Source organism: Cryptococcus neoformans, chromosome 2 (genome assembly GCF_000149385.1).
Source record: "Cryptococcus neoformans var. neoformans B-3501A chromosome 2, whole genome shotgun sequence".
In the NCBI taxonomy this organism is placed as follows: domain Eukaryota; kingdom Fungi; phylum Basidiomycota; class Tremellomycetes; order Tremellales; family Cryptococcaceae; genus Cryptococcus; species Cryptococcus deneoformans.
This window is the reverse complement of record NC_009178.1, coordinates 30,001-55,864: the sequence shown is the minus strand read 5'-3', so window position 1 is coordinate 55,864 and position 25,864 is coordinate 30,001. Positions and strand designations below refer to the sequence as shown.

Sequence of the window (25,864 nt, the reverse complement as noted above, 5' to 3'; positions counted from 1 at the left end):
GGTTGTGTTGCCCCGTCGGGTACAGTTGTTAACGATGCTGAGATATACTAGCTGGATATCTTTATATCTCAAAGGTGAAAAAGAGGCATAAAGTACGGTCGCATCTTTTCCTTTGACTTGCTCGGTACCCAGGGTTATATATGTATCCATTTCGGCACCCACGATTGTATGCTTTGGGTATTCGTGAGAAGGAAGCAAAGAGCAAACAGAGCCAGATCTTAGATCAAGTAAAGTTAAACGCCACACGCAGCTGGAAGCCGGACGGCAATGGTGGAGGCTGGTAGGTGGAGGTCGACCGAATCCCGCCGATTGAACGAGTCATCAGTCATTCATTCCCCTTATCGTCCGAACGAACGGAAATATTTATATTTACTGTCGATCGTAGTTGTTTATTTCATCGTTCGATCCTTATCCTACCCCAGTGCCCAAGAACAAAAGCACAAAAGGAAGACTACGATGCTTCCCCCACCTATCAATTTCCCCAAATGGCTCGAAGCGAACTCGCATCTCCTCAAACCCCCAGTTGGCAACAAGTGCCTCTACAAGGGCTCCAACTTTATCACCATGATCGTCGGTGGACCCAACACGCGAGTTGATTTCCATATCAACACTACTGAAGAGTGGTTTTACCAGTACAAGGGCGCGATGACGTTGAAGGTTGTGGATGAAGGCAAGATTAAGGATATTGTGATTGAGGAAGGGGATATGTTTTTGTTGCCTGGTATGTTTTTAAATTGTTTTCCGGTCGGTTTTTGTCCCGCAACTTGTTCTCTTTAACTCTTTTTTTTTCTCAGTCGAGGGTAAATGCTGATCCTTTTTTACTATTTTTTTTTAGCTAACACACCTCACTCGCCGAGGAGAGTTGCTGATACGATCGGTGTGGTGATGGAGATGGTCCGTCCCGGCGAATTCCTCGGTGCGTCCCCTCCCCTTCTCCTTTCCTTTCTTTCCAAGCGCCCTCGCATGCGTTTTTTGCGTTTCATTACATTCAAGTTCTGACTCCTGATCTTTCCCTTTTTTCTTTCTTTTACAGACACGATGCGATGGTACTGCCCCTCCCCGACCCACGCCAACGCCGAGAAACTCGTGACTATCCGAGAAGTGACATTTTACTGTTCCGATTTGGATACGCAGTTGAAACCTGTGATTGAGAGGTGGATGAGCGATGAAGAATGGCGACGATGTCCGGAATGTGGCGAGGTTGCGCCTCCAAAGTAGAACTCGGGTGATGAAAATTACGACGAAAATCAGAACGAAAAATTAGGATGAAAACCACGACGATAGGGCTTGCTTGGATACATTTGATTGGCACGGGATAGGTATGTGAAGGCTGGGGATTATTGTGAAATGTGGTTGGAGGTTTGGGGGCTTTGGAGGGCAATCTTTGTCTTTTTTGGGGTGGTGTGAGCGTGGTTACAGTTTAGTGTCCTTGGGGTTCTTGGGATTGTGTGCGTGGGTTCTTGGAGCGAAGCGGGTTATAGTAGCCAATATGTAACGCAGAATACATTCTTATCAACCTTTTTCATATCGCTCCAAGTATCATTAAAGTGATCGTTGACACAAAGCGACACCTGCTTCCATTAACCATACTATACTCTCTTCAAAGGACACAGTCAACATCAAACCAAATGAGGTTTTCACATTTATAATAGCCTCGGCTGCTCTTCCTCTTTCTCATCTTCGTCCTCACCTACAACGCCCACTCTTTGCAACACCCTTTCCACCACAAGCGGCAACATCCTTTCCCTCTCTCTCTTTTCTCTTATCCTCATCTTCTTCTGCTCTAGCCTCAACTGGGCGAGCTGCGTTTCTAGCAAAGCGATATGGGCTTCGGATTCGGCGAGGGATTTGGAGTGGGAGAGGTAAGTACGAAGGAGGGAGAGGGAGAGGAAGATGGTGGTGGAGATGACGAATATGGGGATCATTGCTGTTTTACGTATTCAACGAGTACAATAGATTATTTGAAGCGGGGTTAAAGGGAAGACCCGGACGTTAGCGAAATGGGATCAAGACACATGTGGACTATAACAACCGGCCATGGGTAACGTACCAGGAACGATCTCGCGATACCAGTACGCATGACGATTAGGTTTCTTCCCACTTCCGCTTTGAGAAGATCCCGATCCCGAACCAGAAGCAGAACTAAAAGTAGAACCTATTCGACCGTGGCTGGTGGTAGAGGTGTTCGGCCGGGTCCGGGGGATGGAGGTGTGTAGTGATCTGGCAAAGGGTTGGCGATGGGGTGCCGGGAGTGTCCTGGGGAAACGGAGGAAGGTGTACGGCCTGGAGGACATGTTTGCGGTTTTGTTTTTCCCTTTTCCTTGGAGGCTAGAGGGGAGAAAGTTGGACAGAAGAATTGCCGAGCGACGGAGTCGGCGTGGTCGGAGATGGATGGGTGAGACGTGAGAGGCTTATCGTGATTACGTAACACTGATCGATCCCAAAAAGGTCTACAAACGAAAAGTGTCGGTCTCTCTTGTTTTCCACTTTTTTTTCTTCTACGGCCCCGACAGATTCATGCTCCGTGCCTTCTTCAAGCACTCTAGAGCTTTTATCACCACACGACACCATATCCACACCATGTCCGTCACAGACACCGCCATCCTCGACCGTCTCGCCCAGCTCCAGATCGCCCACCCCGATGTCATCTCCCACGCCCCCGTAAAAGGTGCTGCCGAATGGAAGGCAGAGCTCACTCTTGCTTCCGCCAACCACGCCACCACACCTCTCACCAAAACGCTCCTTTTCAAGCCCAAGACCGCCAAGAGCGCTGTCCCCACCCCGGTCATGGTCCTTGCGCAGGAAAACACTGAGACTCCTTCGGGCGCGATCGGTAAACTCCTCGAACTCAAGGAACTCCGTCTCGCTTCGGAGGACTTGATCAAGGAAGTCATTCCCTCTGCTGCCAGCAAGGATGATGTTTCCGCCTTTGCGCTTTCCAAGCCTGTGCCTGAGACTCTTCATCTCTTGCTTGATGCTGAGCTCGCCAAGAGCGAAGAACAGCACGCCGTTCACTTGACTAGCTCTGCTACTACGCTTTTGATCAAGGGAAGCGATATCAAGGCCTACCTCGACAGTCTTGTGGAGGGCGAGGGTGTCAAAATTGTTGACTTTGCAGAGTTGAAGGCTTCTGCTCCTGCTCCTATTGAGAAGAAACCCGCTGCGTGAGTCGGTTTCTGAAATTTGGTCATGTAAGATACTCTGTTCGCTGATATGTATATGATAGTCCCAAGGAGGCCAAGGCTGAGACTTCTACCGCTGCTGCCGACGATGACCGATACGAGATGGCTATCCGATTCAAGAAGGACGAAGACTTCTCCGGATGGTACACTGATGTACGTAGACTCGCTGTCCGTGTAGCTGTGGTTAATTCGCACTAACTCCATTTTAAATAGGTCCTTCTCAAGGGCCAGATGCTCGATTACTATGACATCTCTGGTTGTTACATTCTCCGTCCCTGGTCTTACTCTATTTGGCAAATCATCCAGAGTATGTACTTTTTCTTGCGCGACATTGAAAAGCTGACATTCTTCGCTAGACTGGTTTGACGACGAGATCAAGAAGCTCGGTGTTCAGGACTGTTACTTCCCCATGTTCGTCTCTAGTGCTAGGCTCGAAAAGGAGAAGGACCACATTGAGGGTTTCGCCCCCGAAGTCGCTTGGGTAACCAAGGCGTAAGTCTCTCGTCATCTTGAACTTCTTTTTCGACACATTTCATTAATCATTTATGATAGTGGTTCTTCCGACCTTGACGAGCACATTGCTATCAGGCCTACTTCCGAAACCGTCATGTACCCTTGTAAGTTGCTTCTTTACTTGCGCATCAAAAAAGGCAGCAATTGACTGAACGAATTGGCCATCAGACTATGCCAAATGGATCAACTCTCACCGAGATCTCCCCCTCAAGCTTAACCAATGGAACTCTGTCGTCCGATGGGAATTCAAGAACCCCCAGCCTTTCCTTCGTACCCGAGAATTTCTCTGGCAAGAAGGCCACACCGCCTTCCTCGACAAGGCCGATGCTGACAAGGAAGTTCTCGACATTCTCGATCTCTACCGAAAGGTCTATGAAGATATCCTCGCTGTGCCCGTCATCCCCGGTAAAAAGTCTGAAAAGGAAAAGTTCGCCGGTGGTGATTACACCACCACTGTAGAGGGTTTCATCCCTACCACCGGCCGAGGTATCCAGGCTGCCACTTCTCACCATTTGGGTCAAAACTTCTCCAAGATGTTTGACATTACCGTCGAGTCGCCAGACAAGTCTCAAGGTCGATTGTATGCGTACCAGAACTCGTGGGGTCTTTCCACCCGTTCGCTGGGTGTGATGGTCATGGTCCACGGTGACGACCAAGGTCTTGTCTTGCCTCCCCGCGTCGCCCTTCAGCAGGTTGCGATTGTGCCCGTTGGGTTGAGTAAGGGTGAGGGAAAGAACCAGCCGATTTATGATGCGTGTTTGAAGTTGGAGAGGGAGTTGGTGGCAGCGGGTATCAGGGCCAAGGCTGATTTGAGGGATGGGTACACTCCTGGATGGAAGTTTAACGATTGGGAGATGCGAGTAAGTCTTTCTCTATCTTTCCCAAGTTTTGTTCTGTTCGGTTCTTCCGAGTCAATACTAATGCTTTTGGACTTCTTTTTAGGGCGTCCCTCTCCGACTCGAACTCGGTCCCCGCGACATTGCCAACAACTCTACTCTTTCTGTCCGTCGATACGACAACCACAAGACCCCCATGCCTCTTTCCGACATTGCCAACACTGTCCGCACCTACCTCGACGACATTCAAAAATCCATGCTCGACCGTGCCGCCGCAACATTCAATGACCGACTCAAGATCGTCACCAACTGGGAAGACGTCGTTCCCACCCTCGACGCGAAGAATGTCCTTGTCCTCCCCTGGTGTGAAACCGAGGAATGTGAGGATGAGATTAAGGAAAAGTCAAAGAGTCTGGCAAACAAGGGTGCGGCGGAAGATGCCAAGGCGCCTTCGGCGGGAGCCAAGTCGCTTTGTATTCCGTTTGACCAAAAGAGGTTCGGTGAGTTCCCGCAGGGAGAGGAGCAAAAATGTGTGCAGTGTGGAAAGAAGGCGAAGAGCTGGACCTTGTTTGGAAGGAGTTATTAAGTTTTCTTTTTTTGCGGGGCCATTACGTTCCGGGCGAGGGGGTTTGCAAGTAGGACGTTGTAGAGAATCCGGTTTTTTAGAATGGGGGAGAGCGGGAAGTCTTTTCTTTTTGTGTACAGGGGTAACTGCAAAAGATGCATAGTACTGCAATCATGAAAATGGCTGGAAAATGATGATTGAACCAGCACGGAGTTAGATGGAAAAAGACTTTCAAGTATTATGATGCAATATGGTTATGTTATATACAAATTTCCCCTGATTTAATCCCATCACAGTTGAGCAGATATGAAAACATTCCCAGCTCTCTGACTCGTCCATCAGTGCAACAATGACAATGACAAGCGCAATGTGCGATGTCCGAAACCCTCAGTCAGACAACAGCTCACTTATACCCCCAAAAGAGTCCCGACCGCCCATCCAAACATTGGGAGAATCAGATTATCGTTCTGGGCGGAGAAGGCTTCCAGAAGGGTTGACAAACCAACAGTGATTGCGTATGGTTTGAACTGCACGTGAAAAAAAGGGTTGAAATGATGGGTAGAGAGCGGGAAAAAGAACAAATCAGTTTTTCTGTCCTCCCTCTTGTTTTTGGAGAAGGAAAGGAGAAGAAAAATGAATGGGAAGAACGCACGTTGAAGTTGTCTACAACCCCGAATGCCCACATGATCCATGATGCACCGAGCACAGACAAGAAGAATGCGATGCTCCCTTCTACCGTCTTGCCGAATACGGTGCACCAACGCAATCTTCCTATTCGACGACCCACAATTGATGCCTGCGACTCACACATATATTGATCAGCGTTTGATCGTTTGATCATTCCGCAACGGACGAGCGAAGATGAGGGATAGATAGTGAAATACTTACCAAGGCATCGCCGATGCCTAGTGAGAGTACCCCAAAGTAAGATAAGATGTCGCTCGAACTGACCCAAGATATCCATAATGTAAGTTTGTGCAGCTGCGGTTGAGAACACAAGGAAGAATTAAATTGGGCACTTACCCCTCAAACCATAGAGGCGCAGCACACCCTGCCAATAAGTAAAAATGACTCAAGATTGCTGTCCCAGAATCCTTGTGATCCAGGAATTCGTTCAAAAAGAGATGAACCTTGACGCCAAAAGGCCAAAGCGCGAAGTACCGGACGTATTCTACAAAGTTGAATGCGGCAAATGCGACAGAGAAAGATAAATGAGTGAATGCCGGCTATATCGACAAATCTTGTTTTAGTTCATGGATCGTCGTTTCAAGGTTTGCAAAAGAGGGAAACAGAAGAGGACTTACGTCAACAGCGATTCCAGGGATGAACATGATTACCGCCAGCGCATGGAAAGACTTCCTCCTAGCATTGACTGATAAAGTTGGCATCCTCTGATCTGCTGCATCCATCATCTGCGCAGCCACGCCAGTAAATCCCTCTTGCGCTGCTCCGCCTGGCTGCCCACCATTCGTCGCATTCCCAAGCGCATTCCCAGACCCTAGTCCCGACTGTTTCCCAGCGGGTCCACCTGCAACTGAATGCGGACCTCCTGGACCTTCTCCACGGATGGCGGCAGTACCAGGTACGACATACCGCCTATGCTTCCTCGCGCGATTCAACTGCCTTTCCCACGCTGCTACCGATATCACCGCCAAGGCGACCCAATACGCCATCAATGCCGGCCTTGTCCATGCGTGGGTACCTTCAAAGATAAAGAAGAATGCCCATGTAAAAGGGTTGCGTCCGCCGAGACACCATTTTGCCCATACGCCGACGAGACCCCCGCAGATGAGGACGGAGCCAGCGTAGAAGCCTAGTGCAAGGAGGCGTCGATGGACGGGTTTTTCGTGTGGGAGGCGGAGGCGATGGGCGGGTTTTTGAGCGAGGTTGCGTGAGAGGTAAAGGAGGGGGGAAAGGAGAAACCCTGCCAGGAGGGAACCGGGGATGAGAGCGAGTTGGAATATTAACAATGGAGTTGGAAGTCGATATGTTTTGATGTAGGGTGTTCTGAATATGCTTATCTGTTGCGGACCATTAGCTTAAAGGCCCAAATCGTACCCTATAGTAAAACGCGAACACTGACCTTCATTCGTGTAAGGTTGGTGGTCTCCATGACCATTGCTGTAGCCGCATTGCACACTGCTGCCAATTCTCCGAGGGTGACTCCCCTTCTAGCGAGGCGAACGCATACGTAGATACTGAACTGGTAAAATAGAGTAGCGATAACGATATCTGAGGGTGACATGTCTGTTTTTTTTTTTTGGTCTCAGATTTGTGATTCGGTTAAAGCATGAGACCACTCACCACTCCATACCCCTCTCCCAACTTTTGCAGTCACTGCTTTGACCAATAGACAAACTCCAGTCACAAGGAAAGAAAACCCAACCACACTACGAGTCCGTTTCCATTCCCCCTTCCTTAACCAATATGTCCCTATACTAGCTTGTTGGGCTTGCAGACTATGCAGCTTCGCAATCTCCGCATCCGGGGCACTGGTATTGTGAGGGTAGTTGATTCGAAACTGAGTGATCTCCAAGTGTAAGGAGCGAGTAACATGAACTAATAAAACGAAAGAGCAAAGAGTGAACAGCTGGACAAGGTTACGACGGGAGGTAGCCAAAGCCGACAAGGCACGGATGGTGTCGGTAGGTTCTTCGTTGGTGATGTTCGCACCCCGTCGAATGGGTGTGGAAGGTAAGACGATAGGAGGTTCGATATTCCATCCGTTAGCGATAGGTGAAGAAGGGTTAGAGGATAGTTGTGATAAGGCAGAATGGAGGAGAGCGGCAGCTACAAGAGGTCCAAGGAGAAGACTATAGAAAATACCGTCGTCGGGACATTCACTGTATCGTCGTGAGCTCTACACAGATAAGATGGAGGTATGGATACGGACCGATATTCCCTTTCCTCTGTCCCCCATATACTGGCTCTTTCCCCAATACCCATTCTACCATCTTCATCCGGCGAGAAAGCTCTTCCTCGGTGATCATCCTTTGGGAAAGAAGGTGATAAAGAACCGTTAGCGTTACTCATTGAGCTACGCCTGATCCGTTCTCTGGCGTGACTTGAAGGAAAACTTGAAGGTGAGGCAATGGCAGGGGATGCCGGTCTGTTGATTGGTGGGGGTTGGGAAAGAAGACGTCGTGGAGTCGGTTGGAAACGGAGAGCGGTATATAATAACGTTAAGCCAACGAGAAGCCCTATTTCTCCTGCAACGGCTTTCTCGTCCCACTTGATCACCAGAACCCAAATGCCCCATAACACCGCGCCCAGAACAAGCGCATTCTCGCAGCGCCTCCTACTCATTTTGATCGGTAAACTCCATATCCGTCTTTGGCCTTTCCAACCAAATTTTACAGAAGCTGAAAGACCGGGGAACCCTATGCGGAAAGGAAGAAGAGTGAAGGGGGGAGCAGTTTGGGGGATGGGGCGGCGAGAGGATAAGGGGTGTCTTGGATTATTTAAAGCCAATGGTGTGGGGCTATCGAGAGATTAGTTTTTGATATACTGGGATCGAACATTAAACTCACGTCCTATCTACGAGGTCATCAACGCTCCTCCTCCATTGCGCCGCATCTCTTTTATCCCGTTCAATCTCGGTTTCGGTCTCATCCCTCAACCCTGTCAAGAACTCTTGCTCGCTCCCACTCACGCCAGTCATAGAGCTTGCCGATGCTCCATACTGCGTCGAGAATCCTACACCATCTGTATCCACAATTAGGGCATTCTCATCTCCTGGGTTTGGCCGTCGGTCATCCATGTTTGGAAACGCCGGGATGGCACCACGACTCAGTGCTCTATTCCGATGCCCTCCAGCGCTCAACATGGATGTGCGATTCGCATTGAAGCTCCTACGCTTCTCTCGGATATCTCGCGAGCTGTGAAGAGATGACTGTGATCCTCGAAGAGATGAATGGGGATGGATATGGTTTTGTTGCAGTGGTGCGGGAGGAGGAGAAGGGGATGATGAAGAGCGAGAATGCGAACGTGGCCTGACTCGGTGATGGTGAGACCTTGATGATTGGACCGCCATCGCGCTACGTTTTGGTAAGACAGTTCGCTGTTGAAGCGAGAACTGTAGGGATTGAAACTATAATAAAGCAAAGAGCTAATGAAGAATTGTGGACGGAAAAAGCGACAACAAACGAGGACAACCGGCCTGACGACGAAATGTCGACGCAGACCCCGAGAGTGGAGGTCAGCCGGCCGCCGATACATCACTACGTACTATGAATAGACCGAATGCAGCATACCGATGTTGTCGAAAGCCGTATGCATGCATGACTGATAGCACCAACGCACTTCGTTTGCAGGTACAAAATATGCAGGACGAGAGATGCATGACCATGAGGCTATGGTAGTTTATGCAAGATCAGCGAGTCGGATGAGGAAACAGGGGGATCACATCAAGAATAATTTATATCGCAAACATACTCCCAGGCCTAAAGTCCCAGTGAACTATCCTACTAATGCAGTCATCCCCCGTCCAAAAGTTCATAGGCAGGTCGAAAGAGTGTCTGGAATTGAGAGTTGAAGGCTTCCCACATGACTAAAACATGACGAGCAAAGTGATTAAAAATCAAACAAATCCCTTCCCATCAACCTCCCAGCCTTCAGCTTTAAGCTGGGGCAAGTTAATGGGTGTGAGCGGCATACCGGTTTGGAGATAGTGGATAATGTTTTCGATGACTTCGCCTTTTATATATGGGCCCATGGAGTCGGGAGCGGGAGCGACATGGGGAGATAGGATCTGAGGGAAAAAAAGTGCGAGGACGGGGGGTCAGCAATGTCTGGATTGGGGGGAAAGATGGGAAGGAAAGGAAACAGTGGAAAGGAGAGGAAAGGGGAAGAGGGAGAAGAGAGGGGAGAGAGAGAGAAGGACGTACGACATTGGGATTCGTGAGGAGATTTGGATGGACGGTAGGTTCGTTTTCGAAAACATCTAGCGCTGCTCGCATTACTAAAATCAAGTTATCAGCGGAGGAAGAACAAACTCAAGATCAAAAAACCCAAAGCGCAAATGAAACCGAACAACCCACCTTTGCCGCTCTCCAGAGCTTCCACCAGCTCTTCCTCCTTGACCACCTTCCCCCTACTCACATTGACCAAAATCACTCCATCTTTCATCTTCCCAAACGCTGCCCGTCCAATCATACCTTCTGTTTCTTTTGTCAATGGGCATGCCAGGATGATGACGTCTGACTGGGCGTAAAGGTCGTCCCGATTGGGAAGATACGTCCACGCTGGGTTGGATGCGGCGTGAAGGGATGGGCGACGGGAATGGTAGAAAATGGAAGTGGCGCCGATGGAGGATAAAAGGAAAGCTAGGTGGGATCCGATTGATCCGAGGCCTATGATGCCTATCTGTACCCGTTTTGAATGAATGTCCATCCTGCAAAGGGATGTGAAGAGAAGAGGAACATCATCACCTACGACTTACCTTGGCGGTCTTCCAATCAACAGTTCTAACGCCCCTATCGCCCCATACTCCCTTTCTTACACTCATATCATACCTCACGACCCCCCTCATTGCAGCCAACGTCAGCACCAATGCTCCTTCTGCCGTCCTCTTGCCCACAATGGTGGGTGCGTTGGCGTACATGGCTCCAACGGAAGTAAGCCATGGGACGTCGACTTTGTCGTAACCCGCCCCAGGACCGACGAAGAGTTTGCAGGATGGTAAAAGCGGGGAGAGAAGGGTGGCGTCCCATCGGTCGGGGAATGTGTCCATGCTAGTGAATAAGCCCTATTTCAGACGCCTGTTAGCTCTTCTCTTCTCTCTCTTTGGGTTGGTAGAGATGTATGAGGCGACTCACCCCAAAAGCGACAAAGCCTCCACCGACTTGTTCCACTTTTTGTTTGATCAACTCTACTGTCTCGTCGTACGTAACTGTGGGGAGAGTATGTACCTCGGCGATTTCGCGGATCTGTTTATCAAAGGTTTCGTGGCCGCAATAGTCGCCAATCAAGAGGACTTTGGGTTTGTTTGCATAGGAAGGGTGTGGGGATGTGAGTGGTGGTGTGGATGGAGGGGAGGAGGGGGGTGATGAGAAGTAGACTGACGAATACAAGGAGGAGGGGCTCGAAAAGGACATGGTATTGCTGATGATTGTTGATCGTGGTGCGATGTGTAGGTCTCTCGAGGGGTTAGGCAGATACTGGCGGAGATTGTATGTTGTGTATGGAAAAGTGGGTGTCTGAACCTTTCCGGCTGCAATAGCTGATAGAGATCTCACCTTATACATATTCTCCAGATGCTAGATTGGGATACAGAGGCCGCCGTGGGTGGTAGTGAACAGATCGCACTCGTTAGAATCCCACGAAAGCACGTCATTTCCCGGAGGACACTTGATTTTTAGTAATGACAGCATTGCTGCTTACTACGGGTAATGGATCAAAGTTACCCATCATCATGTAAAAGCGCGTGATCTATGGCATAAACTGAACTCTGCTTGGCGTCAAACGAAAGTAACGACGGAATGGAAATGAAGAGTGGAGGGGTTTCTTAAGAGATTGAATGCGCCGGCCGGAGCTTGGTTCGGCTCGGAACTTGCAAAAAAGAGGTATGCGGCCCTTTCCGCTAGAGAAGTGGAGAATGGCGAGGAAACGGAGTTCATTCTCTGTCCATCCTGTGCGACGGGCGGTGCCTGTAACTCGTGCCTGGGTGATGTGTAACTCGTGTCTTGACGCACGGTCCATTGTCTCTTTCATTCATTTGTTCCTTATCTTTCGCCGAGTCACCCATCGTTTGGGATTCCGATCGATGTCGATCTCCCGCCCTGTCTATGGAAGTCGTTGATGTTGGTTCTAGCGCGCGCCCAAGGCCCCGACCCGTGCTTCCCGTGCTTTGCTACGTACCGTGTGGGGAAACGACAGAGATCCGGAAGCGATCATTTTTTCACTAAAACTTTCCCTAAACCAGCACACAACCACGGGCCTTCTAGATTGAGTATGGGGCGAATACTCCCATCTCGAATTGGGCTGGTCATTTTGTCTTTTGTCTTTGAGGTGACTTTTTCCGTGCGTATTGTTGATTTACTGCGATATTCACTCGCATTTCCACATCACGAAAGGCTAGTCCCACGTTTCATGAAATCGCAATCCACCAAAACTCATCCACCGCCCCTCCATCCGCAGGCGGATCGAGTACGAGTCTACGATCCGCACGACGTTCCGGCTCGTCCCCCCTCTCACCCACATCGCGGACACACCGCGTACGCTTCGTCGCAGCGTCGAGCTCAGGCGGATGGCTACGTGTATGACTATGCTTACCACCCGCACTCCCATTCAACTGACCGTCCGTTCCCGTTTCCGTTACCACCCCCGCTACCATACCCGACTTGTCCTATTTCTCGCGGCGCTCCTTCTTTTACGTCAAACCCGACGACAAACAGCACCAACGGTACCTATGCAAATAAAAACGGCATGCGTCAAGCGCCTCCTCCACCGCCTGCTTCTGCCCCAGAGCCGTCTTGTGGAGGGGGTACAGCAAGTGTCTTGTCGGGATTCCAGGTGGACTATACGCGGGTGTCTCCGAGGAAGACGGTGAGGCGGCCAAGGGTTGTTTTAGAGGAGGAGGAGGAATTCCGAGGTGGAGTCGAGAATGAAGCAGTGGGAGATGATCTGGACGCCACTTCGCTGCCCCAGTCAGAGAAGAAAACATTGATCCTGCGCAAAGGAGCGGATAGCCAAGGGATGGACAGTGACCAAGTGGGGGAAGTACGTCCTCCTCCGCCAGAGGCGTATATCGTGTTAAGGCCGCATCGGGTGCCGAGGGTTGCAGATTTTGGTGGGGATGTGAGTGGCGTGGGAACGGGAGTGGGAAAGGGGACGGGGAAGGGGACGGGAAAGGGGACGAAAGGAAAAGGGAAATATGGTAAATCGATAGGGACGGGAGCCAGGAAGGGAAATGTTGATGTAGGCTGGGATGATGGGATACCAGGGGATATCCCGACGTTTGAAAAATGGTACGTTCCCTTTTGTTCCCCGGCTCAACTCTTTTGATTCGCCGCCACTGATGCATAAACTGACTATTCATAGGTCGTATGAGCTTGAGATACTGCAGAGTCCTACAAGAGGTAGAGCATTGGGTCTACATCCTCTATCTCGCGTGCGTCGCTATCGTTTCCCTTTCCCCTCGTGTTAAGGAGTCTTCCCCCCGGGCCTTGCAGAAACTGATGTGGGTATAGGGTTTTCCATCGCTTTCTGCGCCATTGATTGTCCGGCTCATTGTACGTGATGGATCAGGGGGGATCATCCCCGCCGAGTACGTTTTTTCTTCCAACTCTCTTCTTTCCCATCGTCTTGTTCGGTCTGTGGGCAATGAGTAAACTGACTGTGTGCTTTACGTAGCAATTCGACACTAAGCAGACGACTCGTCCACACTGTCATCATGGTCGACCTCGTTTCGGCTGATGGCAAGCAGTCGAGGGGGGTTGTACGGGTTTGTGAGCGGTCCGGTGTGTCGGCGGGGTTGAGCGGCGGGGAGGGGGAGGGAGAGACGACGCGGGTTACTTGCCACCTGCGGAATTTCCTGGGTGGGACGTTTCGTTCGTCGAGCACGTTTTCGATACCGACGATATCTACTACCCGCACGCGACCATCTCGTGATACGCAAGATCGGGATGCGCAAGAAAAGGGGAAAGGAAACTTTTTCATCTTTTCAGAGATGGTGGTACGTACACCTGGAGAGTATGCGTTGATTGTCAAGCTTTTGGATATGGCGGGGTGAGGTCTTTTCGTTTCTTCTGTTATTTGGGGTTGACACATAAACCATCAGACCGCCGCATTTGGGTACTTCGATAGGCGTTACGCGCGCGCTTGCAGAGGTGCTGACGAAACCGTTTACTGTCTTGTACGTATGGCGTATCATGATGAAACGTCTCTTAAACAAGCAATTAGCCACTCGAGTAAATTCCCAGGGAGTGTACCCGCCACGGAGCTTTCGGTAGAGTTTGCCAAGCAGGGTGAACGGAATCTCGGGGTGAGTTTTTTTTTGGCATGGGTTGATGCTGATTTGGGTAAAGCAGAGGAAAGTAAGGGATGCGATTGCTGGGTCGAGCGAGGAGGAAGAGGGGATGTAAAGATTGATCAATTGACAATGCAGAGTTTGATACATGTACACATCTAGAAGAATAAACTACCATCCGATCTAGCCTTTGCTGAGACTAGCATCCCAATGCTGGTTGTACAACTTTGTCAGGCTGTATTATATTAGTGCTGGTCTGATTGTGTTTAAAGAGGACGATACCTGATCAGTCCGGAGAGCAAGCCGGTTGTACATTTCAGTGGTTCGCCGAGGATGGAGCGGATAGGGGATGGCAAGCTGGGGTCGAGGATATCGTATGCTGATCAGGGTCAAGCAAGTACAGTGTCAGATATCAGGTATCAAGTATCAAGCAAGTATCAAGTATCAAGCATCACGCATTGAGTTGTATCAGCGGGGAAAACAAGTGCGAGGAGATACGTACAGACAAACAAGAGATCAGCGACCAGTTTCCGGTTCGTCCATTTGGCTTCTTTTAGCTGTTCTCTTGTTGCTTTTCGTTCGTGCTCTCGTTCGGATAGTATGCGTGACTGTGCGTAGGCTTGTGGATGTGTTTGGGGATGGAGGACAGGGGAGAGGATGCGGGGGACGGTGTGGAAGTGGAGCTTGCAGAGCGCGATGAGCGTTGTGAGCAGCCAGAAACGACTAGACGGCAAACGATCAGCGTGTTCTTTCCGACGGACAGGACGCACTTTGCCCACGTCTCGGCTCTGTGTCCGAGTCTGCGCCTGAGCAAGCCAAGCCTGGCGAGGCAGACGGTGTCGTCGGCCACTGCGCCTGCGAGGTCGACGAGGTGGAGGAGCATTTCGCGGGGGGACATGGGTGTGGGCGCGAGGAGGGAGGCGAGCGGGTGGAGGGGGTTGAGCAGGAGGAGGCACTTGCGCACGAGGGAGAGGGAGGCGATGGTGAGTGCGAGGCGGCGGCGGTGGCCGGCGAGGCGGGGGGGGAGGGGGAGGGGGAGGGGGAGGGCGAGGAGGTACACGTATGTCTTGAGGGTGTACTGCACGCATTTCTAGGCCGGTCAGCCCAGGGGGGACACGAGAAAGGGGGGGACCCACGAGAAACTTGTCTCTGCCTTTGCTGCTGTCGACGACCCGTGCGAGCACCTGCAGCGCGAGGACGGGCCTCCCCCCCGCGGCGGCGAGGGCGCGCGGGATCCCTTTCTGCGGGGCGAGGTCCCGCCGGTTCAGGTACTCGCCAGCGTCCCCGAGCGACGGCGCACCGAGCGCAGGAACCGGCGGCGAGCGCGGCTCATCCACCCACGCCTCGCGCTGCGTCGACCAGGGGTTCGGTGGCGCAGACGAGCTGGAGAGCGGCGGCGACGGGAGATGCGACATGAAGTGTATCGGATGGGGAGTGGAAAAAGCCAAAACAAACAACAACAACAGGTCGCGTCTCGGCCCGTTCGCGAATTTATTCCTCGCACCCGCTCTTTCTCCTCCTGCCCAGCCCCGATGCCCGCTCCAACGACCCACGCCTCGTCAGCCAGCAGCAGCACATCCACGCCCGTCTTTCCAGCAGACCAACTCCGTGCATGCATCCGTCCACTCCTCGCTACGACACTGCGCGATGTGGCGTACGACCATGCGGATCCGGGACGCATGAAAGAGTTGAGCAGGGGGCTGGCAGAGGTACGTCCCGGGCTGGACAGTAGACTTTTTCGCTCACCGCTCCCCCACCGCCACACAGAAAATCAAATCCCAGATGCTCACACTCCACCCACGCGGCTTCAAGTACATCATCACCTCCACCCTCACCGAGAACAATAACCAAGCGGGCAGGGGCGATTTGGTATGTCATTGGGAAGCGACAGACGTGGCTGTCCAGGAGATGTTTAGTAATGTACCTCTGGACCGGTGTTTTCCCCGGCCCAGGTGCGCCAGCTGATATGATTTTACGAGGTAGGATTCAATCATATTCGTCGTACTCGCTGTGGCTGTACGTGTCTAGGCAAGGATCGAGGATCAAGGATGCGCAAAACGTTTTGCATAAATACCTTTCAAAGCGTCTAAACGGCCCATTTCTGACGCCTTTCTCTAGACTGGAACGTTGTAGAGTGAAAAACATAAAATATGGATTTTTTTTGTATACAACTCTCCCCCCGTCTTATCCATCTCCCCGTCTTATCCATCTCCGACTCCCGACTCTTAAAACTGCTGAATCTTTTGCGACACCCTATCACGCAAGGACGTGTACGCATTCATGAGCGTTTGTTCATTAATAACAATATCTGTCGTATCAGGTCGAGGGCGGGAGACGCGAGAGGCAATTGCTGCAGCGTCTGTTTCGAGGATGACCCTGTGATGGTTTACGGTTGGTCCATTTAGCTTGGAGGTGGAAAGATGAGGGAAAAAAAACCACCCACCCATCATCAATCGTCTCGTCCGCGGCCAACAAGACCAGATCCAGGCTCTCCAATACATTCCTCTTCTCGACCGAGCCTCTCAAAAGCAAGTTGACGGCATCAAAGAATGCAGAAAGGGTTTGATGGAGCATCAGTTCGTTGGATGAGGAGAGAGGGCCGACGATGATGAATGTCAGGTCGACGACGGAGCGCGTGAGGATGATGTGCGGTGGAAGGGGGTGTATCTCGCCTAGGATGATCATCCCCCCAAAATCAATATATACTCGCAGCAAACACAAAAATCACTCCTCCGTGATGGAGAAGGACGTACCGGCACCACGACGTATCTTGTCAAACACACTCTTCTCAAACGCTTTTTGCTCCTTGAAACCGACCAGCCCGCCCATCCCGGGCCCTCCGGCGCCAACACCGAGCTCGAGGGGGATACCAGTCCCCGGAACGGCCTGGTGCGGGGGGTTATAATACTTTGCAAAGACCCGCTGGCCTTCAGAGTCGAGGATGAGGAGAGCGGTGACGGTGTAGAGAGAGAGATTTGACTAGATAAAAACGTAAGTTGGTGCTGGCGATGCGGAGAGTGCAGAGGGATACTTGCCATGGCGACGGATGGATGAGGAGGAGAGGAGTGGATTGGGATCGTATTTGTATAGCGGATCTGCATTCGCTTCCAGTCAGGCTCAACAACAAGGTCGTGATGGGCCCGACGCGAGTGGATAGGCATGGGTGGAGAGGACATATTATAGGCATGCCCATGAACGAGCGCCTTTTCCTTTTTCGGAGAAAAGCGATAAAAGTGAAGATATCCATAATATCCTTTTTTTTTATTTTTATAACGGCTTGTTTGCGTCATCGAATGGGGTTTTCTCAGTGTCGTCATTTCCATCTTCTTGGTGAGTTTTGGTTCCTTCTTTCCACTCACCCTTCCGTCGTCACTCACATTAACAGATTCCAGCAGAACCCACCAATCCATATCATCATATTCTTCCACACATCGTCATAACCACTTTCCACTGCGACAGTGCTCATTACAGTTATACACCTGTGAGTTCATCTCTCCTTTTGTTATTTTTCTACCACTTTCCCCCTTCATCCGCCTTTGCTTTATAATCAGATCCGCCTTGCACCCCGTCTCCTCTCAAATCGTCCCTTTTGTCATGTCTTTATCTTGTACCCAAAATGCTGACTACCTGTCCACTATGAAATGTATTACAGTGCCACTGCTAGTCTATCGCAGACTATTTGCCACTCGATTGTAGCATTAAACGCTCCACTCTCAAAAATCTTTTTCACTGCGTGCATTCGTCGCCTTCACCACAAAAAAAAAAAAGTGTATTACTATTTGCTCTTCTTGAAAAATGGCTGCGGTTGCACAAGCACCTCCTTCAATGCCTCACTCGTCTATTGAGAACTCTGGTACGTTACTTTTCAAATTCGTCAAACCCGCCCTTCTTTCACATATGCTTTTTACGCATACGCCATATGCTTCCTACGCGTTACGCGATAAATCCAAGTCGTGCCCGGCGGCATGATCCATTCCATTTCAACCATTTTATTCACGCCCCACAATGACATCACATAACGCTGATATTACCATTTCAATCGTCCCGTTGTTTCTCAATGGTTTTCTAGTTACCCGACCTTCATCTTCTGCCTCTAACCCCAAACGCCAACTATCTGAAGCTCCCGCGTCAAGAGGCGGTGAAGAAAACTCAAACTTGGCTGCTACTGTCACCGTGACAGAATCGACACCGGTCGAGAATAAGGAGAGCAAGGAAAGCGGGAATGCAAAAGGCAAGTTTGGTGCTTGGTTGCTTTGTCTCATCGCGCCCTCGTTAACACCTCACCAGCCGGGTCTTCCGACAAGGACAAACCTGCCGACCAAGCTTCCGACGTACAGAGACCTCCTCTCCGACCTAATGCCGTGGCGCGCTCCCGACTCGAACAAGAACCCAACCCATTCGAACAGTCATTCCGCGACTCGCACGGTCCCGGCACTTCTGACCGCGACACCCCTCCTCGTGGTACAGACGCGACCTCTACCCGCCACAACGCCTTACCACCTCTTTCATCACTCACGAGCCCTGCCGCTGCGGACCCTACTCAATTCCCCTGGCTTGCCAATCAATCTCTTCGTTCGGGCCCTTTGAGCCCGGCTATGCTCACTGGTCCCCAGGGCGCAAACCAATCTTCAACTTCTAATAATCTCAGGCCCAACGAAGGGAACGCTGAAGGCGGATTCGAGTCTTCAGGTTTTAGGACTGGCTTTACACCCGGTACAGGATCAGGTTTCACGCCGGGTTACAACTCGTTTATAAACTCGTCGCTCAATTCTTTGCCTATTCCCTCGCCGAACACGGCCGCTTTCCTCAACTCAATCACAAACGTCACTCCTCTTGGAGAAAGTAGCGAGGTCGCCCAAGCCGCTGCCGCACAAGCACAGGCGCAAGGCCAAACAACGTCCAACGCTTCCTCCAACTCTCAAACTTCTCAGAGCCAATCTTCCACCGAGCCGATCCAACCGCCTTCCGCTATTCCGCCCCACATGCAACCTCATCCCCATCACCCTCACCCCCTCTCACACGCTCATTCACCAGCAAACAACCACTCTGCCCACCCGGGCCAAGACACAATTACTCCCAACACGCTCAACGCACTTACCGGTGTCTTTGGCGATATGTCCCGAGCGCCTGCTGGTGCGCCAGGGCAAAACCAGTTTTTCGCACCGGCCATGTCTGCCCACCCCGGCCATCCCGGCCACCCAGGCCATCCACACAACGCCCATCCTGGCATCCCTGGCGTGCCAGGCGTTCATGGCGTCCCAGGCCATCCAGGAGTCCAACTGCCGATGGGATATGTAGACTACGCACAGCATAATGCGAATGCGGCTTCACAGGCTGCAAACGGTCTTTTCCTCCTCAGTCAAGCACATCAAGAGCTGTCAAAGCGAGAAGAAGCAGAGGGGACGCCCGGGAGTGGCGTCGGCGGACCGACAGGTCGATCATCACGTGGAGGAAAAGGTTCAAACACCTCTACACCCCAGACCGGGTCAAAGAGGAAATCTGATGGGGCGGCTAGAGGGAATGCCAAGAAGGGAAAAAGGGCTAGCGCTGCCGCCACTGCCGCTTCTATACCAGTCCAGAAGAAGGGGGGAAGTACGAGTGGAAGTGGGAATGGAAGTGAAGATGAGGATGATGGCAGTGATAAGAAGGAACAAAAGTTTGAGACGGAGGAGGAGAAGAGGAAGAATTTCTTGGAGAGGAATCGACAGGGCAAGTGCATTTCCCTCCCCCTTTTCTTTTAAAGGCTAACACCCTCGGTCTTTTGCACCAAACAGCTGCTCTCAAATGCCGTCAACGCAAAAAGGCATGGCTCAATGAGCTCCAATCCAAAGTCGAAGGGCTTACCATCGAGAATGAACGTCTCCAGCAAACGGTGCAGCAGATGCATGACGAAGTTGGCAGGCTTACTGCCATCTTGATGCAGCATCGTGATTGCGGGCTGGGTATCCCGGCGCCTTATGGAGGAAGGCTGAGATGAGAGCGTTCATGTCCTCGCCGTTGCCATTTTTTTCCCACTTTTATTTCCCACCCGCTCAACATGATGAATTTATGTATAGTCCCACGCCTCTTGCAGCAACACACCGCAACACAACCCTCTTCTTATCAATACACACTACGCCTATATCAATCATCTCGCAAGCGAACTGCAGGAAGATGGATAGATGAAAAGGATAGTCGGGAGATTTTTGGTCATGATGTGATCATTCTTCAAAAAATGGCGTTTGGTGTTTTTTTTTTTCTTTAACCACACTTGTATCAGTAGACACTCTCCACTTTTTCATACTGCCTCTGAATTTCCTTACTTTTTGCTTGACCCGTCTCTGCCTTGCTTTTCTTTTCGTGGTCGTATAGTCTTTGGAGCTCATTGCTACATTTATATTTGCAAACACCTTGTGGGCGGTCTTTTCTAAAGAATTTTTTTCTTCCTTCTCTTTCTTCATCTGTTTTGACGTTTGCTCGTCAGCTTTACTTTCTCACCTTTTCATTCAGTTTTCTTTTTTATCATTGTAACTCGTTAAAAAGCTCGATTTATCGATCAACTCTTCTTTTCAATATGCAAGCATAATACGACAACAAACTTGACAGCCAACAAGGAAGAGAAGCAAGGAGCGGAGGGAAGGGGAAGGTGACAAGGCACCGGGTACCGTTTCAGGAATTCATACACCGGCTTGTCCGCTCTTTCCGTACCCTCCCAGGAAAGTCTAAACAAATTGTAACAAATAGCAAAAGAAGATTTAAATTACCGACCCAGTATGCAGTTCCTCTTCTAAACTAGTACTTGCTAAACCTTTTGATCAGCCATCAGTCCATGTTTACCTCGACGATTACAAGCAGATGCGCTGCGTATGAAACGACATGACATCATTTAGAAAGTCTATTTAGTGGTTTAGCGTTGGGTACCTTGTGATTTTAGCAATCTAGTACCTTTTCTAAAAAGAATGACGGTTCCTCATTTAGACCGGTTTCCGGTGTTTCAAGTTTTGGCCCTGGTTCGTTCCTCCTTTTTTCATGATCCGTGGTCTGCGATTCTAGCGTGCAGCGTGTTTGATTTTCAGAGTTATCACCATCGCTAGCGTTATTTGGGTATACTACTATTGCAGCGGTGCTTTTTTCTTTCTATTTTCGCGTCTTCTTGCTTCGCGACCAGAGTATATATATATATATATATATATATCCAGCGTCTTTCTGTCCACTTTCGGTCTGTCTCCCACTTTCCTTCTCTGTTTTCTTTTTTTCACTTTATCGGTTCTCGACCTTGCTCAGCCTAGCTTGTCGGCCTGCAAAAACGCAAGAATAGGAAAGAAGACACCATGAAATTTGGCTTGATCACCACCATCTTCCTCCCTCTTGTCCTCTCGGCCCCTTTTCCAGCCCCCGGAGATAATCACCCCCAGGCCGATGCCCGTGCAGCTCATTCACACGCTTACGCTGAGGCGAGAGGTGTCGATGATTCTACGAGTGTAATCAGCTTGAACGACGCGTACGTTGTCATTACTCTTTCTCTTCTCTCTCTTTGCATCACCAATAAATCAAGAGTGAAAGCTAAACCTCTAAAAACAGATCCACACTCTCGTCCCTCGTCGTGTTCAACCCTTCCGCCACGTACTCCTTTGCCTCCCCAGCCTCAGCTTCATCTGCTGCTGCTGCCCAATCAAATGAACTCCTTTCGTCCGGCGAGTCACCGACGTTCAACCCGACACCTACAACTACTCTGTCTTTACTTGGTAACGTCAGTACCGCTGCCACCTCTTCCTCTGGGGGTTCGTCGGTATCGGGATCAGGAGCGGGGGTAGAAGCTGCTGCCAACTCTACTTCCACCACCACGGACAGTGATACCGGCAGTAATGGTGGTAGCAGCGGAGACTCAAGTACGAGTGGGGCGGACGCTGTAAGAGGGAGAACCGATCTCACGTTGATGGGTGTTGGTATGAGCTTTGGAGTTTGTGCAATTGGGCTTGGATGGGTAGGAGGGATGGGTCCTTTTTGAGCAAGGAGAATACATCAAGGGGGAGACGACAGGGGTGGGTGAAATAAAGCATGGAAAGCGAAACAGAGAGCGATATGAAGTGTAGAAGAGTTTGATGGGTCGATCCGGCCTTGTTTTACCCCCAAAGGGGAATGTAGCTTCTTCTTTCCAGCCAGCAAGATATAACTTGCTTGGGAACTTTGGAATCATGTAGCAAATAGCGAGTAGAATCTTGAGGTAAATATATCTTTTAATGCGTATTCATTTCTGTATATTATGCGTGTTAAATCGTTCATTCCATTCATGCATAAGTCAAGACAGCGAAGTATGAATATGACAAGATTAACAATAGATGATGATAGTAGCCCTATAAGGTCCCTACTTTCGATTATACCCACCCCCCTAAAGCATATACACAATGACATAGACCTAGTAATCTTTACATTCCCTCAAATCCGAACAACTGAGCAAACCTTAAGCAGAAGTCTCGTTTGCCTCTCGATAAGAGATCTCGACGTCTGTAACATAGCCTTTGAACTTGCGTGGATTGACCTTCTTCTCAAACCTGAACGAAACAAAATGAAACCCAGGAGGTCAGTCAAGCTATTGCTTCTATTGCTTAAATGCAAGAGGGTGAAGAAGGGGTGACTTACAGCTCGTCGATCTCGGCAGGTGTCCTACGGGCAACTTCAGGAAGGATAAACCACCCAACAACAGTAGCGACCGAGCCTGTTCCGGCAAAGCTATATACCTTTTTGTCAGTACCAAATTTGACTTTCCGATTACGGTCCCTTCGAGATATGGTCTTCATCAAAAGGAGGGCAGATGGAGAAATACTTACAAGAATCCCGTCTTGACATTCCATTTAGCCTTACCATTAAGCATGAGCGGAGTGCAGAAAGAGAACATGATGGCAACCATGTTGGACAACGCAAGACCCCAGCCTGCAGTTTGGGCTCGAAGTCGTTGAGTAGGGATTTCAGCAGCATAGGCGTAGCCGATAGCGGAAGCGCCGGTAGTTGAGAAGGTGGCGAGACATGCGAAGAAGATCTATGATAAAGCTTGATTAGGCAAGGGTTCTTCATTTCAACATAAACATGGAGAGAAGGACTGGACATACCAGGAGAGAACCGAGAGATTTGCTGGTGTAGTCGAAACAGCCGATAATACCAAGCGAAAGAACAGAGAGGACAGTGATTCCATATGGGTAGACAGTAAGCGGTCGACGGCCGATATTGTCACTGAGGGAGACGGTGATGAGCATAGAAATGAGCTGGACACAGGAGAGGATGACGGTAACGAGGAAGGGGTTGCTGTTACCCGCAAGTTGGACTGTTTGAGAGAGTTAGCGGTTTCGTATTGAAGGGTGGTTGCCATGGAGGGAGAGGGGAAAGAGAGCGAGACAATGATTAAGCTTACAGAAGTAGGTAGCGTAAGTGTTGAAGACAGAGAGACTATTGATAAACGGTCTAAGTGACTCGGCATAAAGAGGTAATTGGTATGAACGTACCCAACGAATTGCTGAATCATTTTCGGCCAAGAAGCAATGAACAGACGGAGTAAGTTGCTTCCCTTGAATACTGCCAATTGACCTTCTTGTCCTTGACGTTTGGCGATGAGCTTGGCTTCTTCCAGTGTAGCTGTCATGATGGCCTATGTTCATACTCGTATCAGATACGATTCACACGATTCGATTAGGAATCATACTGACAACTTCTTCTTCAACGGAGTAGCCTTGGAGATGACCTTGATATCTTGACAACATTTTGGAACCCTTTTCAAGCTTGCCTTTACTGACAAGCCACCAAGGAGATTCAGGCAGTAAGAGGAAGACGATACCCATGACACCGACCATTGGCCACTACACGTTAATTACTTGGTTAGCTTTGAAAAAAAAAAAAGTATTTTGGCATAGTTGATGGAAGAGGGACATACCTGAGTGTAAATGGCAGTTCGGAAATCGTAAGGCTTCATATCGTTGAGCTCATTGAGCGCGATAGAAGCTGCAAGTTGACCGAGGCAAAACCAACTAACTAGTTTGTCAGCTTTTTCCTTCGTTTACCAAGGGTAAATGGGGTAAATGGAGTAAAAAGATACAAAATTCACAATGAGTAGGCGTTGATGAAGAAACCTCGAAGCTGAGAAGGCGCTACTTCACTCAAATAGACCGGCATCGTTGCTTGCAACATACCGACACCCATACCAGAGAAGAGTTTGGCGACAAGCCAGTGGGACCAGTGGCTAGCAAAGGTTTCGGCGAAGATGGAAGCTACGAGGAAGACCCATAGGATATAGAGGGCGTATTTTCGACCGAGAGCGTCTGTAGCGTATTGAAGAAACTGATATTGAATCAGCTTTCATTCGAGATCCAGAAAACTGATAGATGCAATAGGAGACGTACGATTTGCCCTAAGGTTTGGCCGGCAGATTGGATACCACCCCATGCCGAGACGTACTTTCCATCGATAGCTTCAGTGCCTGGGGCTGCCATCTGTTGAATGAAACCTTTGTTGGAGACGATACCACCGTTCAAGTTGATTTCTGATGTACCTTAGTGGTACTGCGGCTCAACCTTAGGTCTAAGACTTACGGTAGCCGTCAAGTGAAGCACTGAAGGCCGCTGCCATTGCGACGAAACCTAAGAGCTTGTATTCCTTGAGGGCTTGGATGGTACCCAAGTCGGCAAACTTGGACCTCATCTGCACCGCCTCGCCCTTGGACATGGTCTTTCGAATCTCTTCGGCGGTTTGAAGACGTTCAGTGTGAATGAGCTCATTGTCTTTCTCGTTCATCTCGAGAGGGATAGCTTGAATATCGTGGAACCCTGAGTGAGGGTGCTGTTGGTCGGAGGTCATGATTAAAATGTGGAATTGAAAAGTCAAGGCCTTTGAATGCGAGGGAGAAGTTTGGAAATGTGAAGAGGACCAGCAAAGGAAGTATTGACTCTTGGAGGTCGCGGTATATATGGCCAGTTTGGGTTTGGAGCAGCATCATGTCATTGTTTGAAAGCAAAAGTAAATATCGCCCTCCTACCCGACGGATCATCCCGAAGGGCAGGTGGAAAATTAAGCCGCTTGGTTTGTTCTTTCGCCTCTCGCCAATCAAGGGTATTTCGCAACTCACTTCCCTGTGCCAGAGTCGTTCCTCTTGTACAGCTCGAACCCTCAGCAGGCCAAAAGGTGGAAGACCAGCTGCTCGTTCCTGTCATGTTCCTGTGTAAATGCGTAAAACCCCGCAAATTTGAAGCAAAACCCTACAACAACCCGATGCCTATCTGGGGATCCCAGTGGGTTCCCCTCGGGGTCCCAGTAATTGAACCCTGACTGATCAGAGGAGATTGTGGATTATGTGAGGAGGGTAGCGATTGTATCATTATACCGGGAGACGTCATGTTCGGACCGGCAACTAAGAAAGCCTTTCGGACTTCTTACCAGCTTTCTGGGAACGCCTCAGCTCTATATGCATTCCTCGAGAGAGAGCGAGGGATCGATCATCTTGTGTTTACCGCGGTTTTTTGGGTAACATGCTGCGAGCCTGCTAACGTTCTCGTCTTGTGATATTAGTTATGATGTATCGAATCTTTTTGTCTTTGCTGGCGAGCAGCGCAGAAAATGGACAAACAGATGTTCCTTTTGTTCCTCTTCTCTTCCTCCGCGCTGCGTCCTACGCCACCACGACCGCAGCCACAAAAATGTCGGGCCGGGAACTTCGTACTTGTGGGAAGTTCGGGGAAAGAAAGCGCCGTGTTTCCTTTTTTTAAGCCTTCTCCTTTCTCTCTACTTCTTGCACACCATCAGTGGCATGGATTCCCACTGTGCAAGGACCAAATGATGG

The 25,864-nt window shown here is 50.1% G+C and overlaps 10 protein-coding genes across 10 annotated transcripts; 5 read left to right on the top strand and 5 right to left on the bottom strand.

Annotated features, from left to right (window-relative positions):
* Positions 1–456: 456 nt before the first annotated feature.
* Positions 457–1,218, top strand: CNBB0170 (hypothetical protein; the record flags this gene model as incomplete). The annotated part of the gene is made up of 3 exons (XM_772350.1): positions 457–721; positions 836–916; positions 1,034–1,218. 3 exons carry the CDS (start codon positions 457–459, stop codon positions 1,216–1,218), a joined length of 531 nt encoding a protein of 176 aa, XP_777443.1.
* Positions 1,219–1,643: 425 nt separating this feature from the next.
* CNBB0160 (hypothetical protein) lies at positions 1,644–2,294 on the bottom strand (the record flags this gene model as incomplete). Its single annotated transcript, XM_772349.1, has 2 exons — positions 1,644–1,927; positions 2,051–2,294. The coding sequence occupies 2 exons, from the start codon at positions 2,292–2,294 to the stop codon at positions 1,644–1,646; spliced, it is 528 nt and encodes a 175-aa protein (XP_777442.1).
* Positions 2,295–2,517: 223 nt separating this feature from the next.
* Positions 2,518–5,117, top strand: CNBB0150 (hypothetical protein; the record flags this gene model as incomplete). The annotated part of the gene is made up of 7 exons (XM_772348.1): positions 2,518–3,164; positions 3,227–3,335; positions 3,396–3,489; positions 3,539–3,674; positions 3,735–3,799; positions 3,864–4,555; positions 4,638–5,117. 7 exons carry the CDS (start codon positions 2,518–2,520, stop codon positions 5,115–5,117), a joined length of 2,223 nt encoding a protein of 740 aa, XP_777441.1.
* A 386-nt stretch (positions 5,118–5,503) lies between these two features.
* On the bottom strand, positions 5,504–9,129 carry CNBB0140 (hypothetical protein; the record flags this gene model as incomplete). The annotated part of the gene is made up of 9 exons (XM_772347.1): positions 5,504–5,623; positions 5,749–5,892; positions 5,985–6,042; positions 6,120–6,322; positions 6,401–7,117; positions 7,180–7,343; positions 7,401–7,939; positions 7,990–8,577; positions 8,627–9,129. The coding sequence occupies 9 exons, from the start codon at positions 9,127–9,129 to the stop codon at positions 5,504–5,506; spliced, it is 3,036 nt and encodes a 1,011-aa protein (XP_777440.1).
* Positions 9,130–9,675: 546 nt separating this feature from the next.
* On the bottom strand, positions 9,676–11,191 carry CNBB0130 (hypothetical protein; the record flags this gene model as incomplete). Its single annotated transcript, XM_772346.1, has 5 exons — positions 9,676–9,846; positions 9,983–10,056; positions 10,136–10,460; positions 10,537–10,842; positions 10,913–11,191. 5 exons carry the CDS (start codon positions 11,189–11,191, stop codon positions 9,676–9,678), a joined length of 1,155 nt encoding a protein of 384 aa, XP_777439.1.
* Positions 11,192–11,894: 703 nt separating this feature from the next.
* CNBB0120 (hypothetical protein) lies at positions 11,895–14,179 on the top strand (the record flags this gene model as incomplete). The annotated part of the gene is made up of 8 exons (XM_772345.1): positions 11,895–12,352; positions 12,491–13,063; positions 13,137–13,206; positions 13,286–13,362; positions 13,449–13,823; positions 13,876–13,950; positions 13,998–14,079; positions 14,123–14,179. 8 exons carry the CDS (start codon positions 11,895–11,897, stop codon positions 14,177–14,179), a joined length of 1,767 nt encoding a protein of 588 aa, XP_777438.1.
* Positions 14,180–16,289: 2,110 nt separating this feature from the next.
* Positions 16,290–17,240, bottom strand: CNBB0110 (hypothetical protein; the record flags this gene model as incomplete). The annotated part of the gene is made up of 4 exons (XM_772344.1): positions 16,290–16,440; positions 16,508–16,736; positions 16,818–17,043; positions 17,100–17,240. The coding sequence occupies 4 exons, from the start codon at positions 17,238–17,240 to the stop codon at positions 16,290–16,292; spliced, it is 747 nt and encodes a 248-aa protein (XP_777437.1).
* Positions 17,241–17,859: 619 nt separating this feature from the next.
* CNBB0100 (hypothetical protein) lies at positions 17,860–20,041 on the top strand (the record flags this gene model as incomplete). The annotated part of the gene is made up of 4 exons (XM_772343.1): positions 17,860–17,917; positions 18,134–18,295; positions 18,352–19,773; positions 19,839–20,041. 4 exons carry the CDS (start codon positions 17,860–17,862, stop codon positions 20,039–20,041), a joined length of 1,845 nt encoding a protein of 614 aa, XP_777436.1.
* A 1,333-nt stretch (positions 20,042–21,374) lies between these two features.
* Positions 21,375–22,051, top strand: CNBB0090 (hypothetical protein; the record flags this gene model as incomplete). Its single annotated transcript, XM_772342.1, has 2 exons — positions 21,375–21,544; positions 21,625–22,051. 2 exons carry the CDS (start codon positions 21,375–21,377, stop codon positions 22,049–22,051), a joined length of 597 nt encoding a protein of 198 aa, XP_777435.1.
* Positions 22,052–22,504: 453 nt separating this feature from the next.
* On the bottom strand, positions 22,505–24,885 carry CNBB0080 (hypothetical protein; the record flags this gene model as incomplete). Its single annotated transcript, XM_772341.1, has 11 exons — positions 22,505–22,595; positions 22,684–22,773; positions 22,872–23,080; positions 23,151–23,362; positions 23,450–23,484; positions 23,541–23,683; positions 23,742–23,891; positions 23,966–24,059; positions 24,137–24,369; positions 24,432–24,571; positions 24,621–24,885. The coding sequence occupies 11 exons, from the start codon at positions 24,883–24,885 to the stop codon at positions 22,505–22,507; spliced, it is 1,662 nt and encodes a 553-aa protein (XP_777434.1).
* Positions 24,886–25,864: the final 979 nt, after the last annotated feature.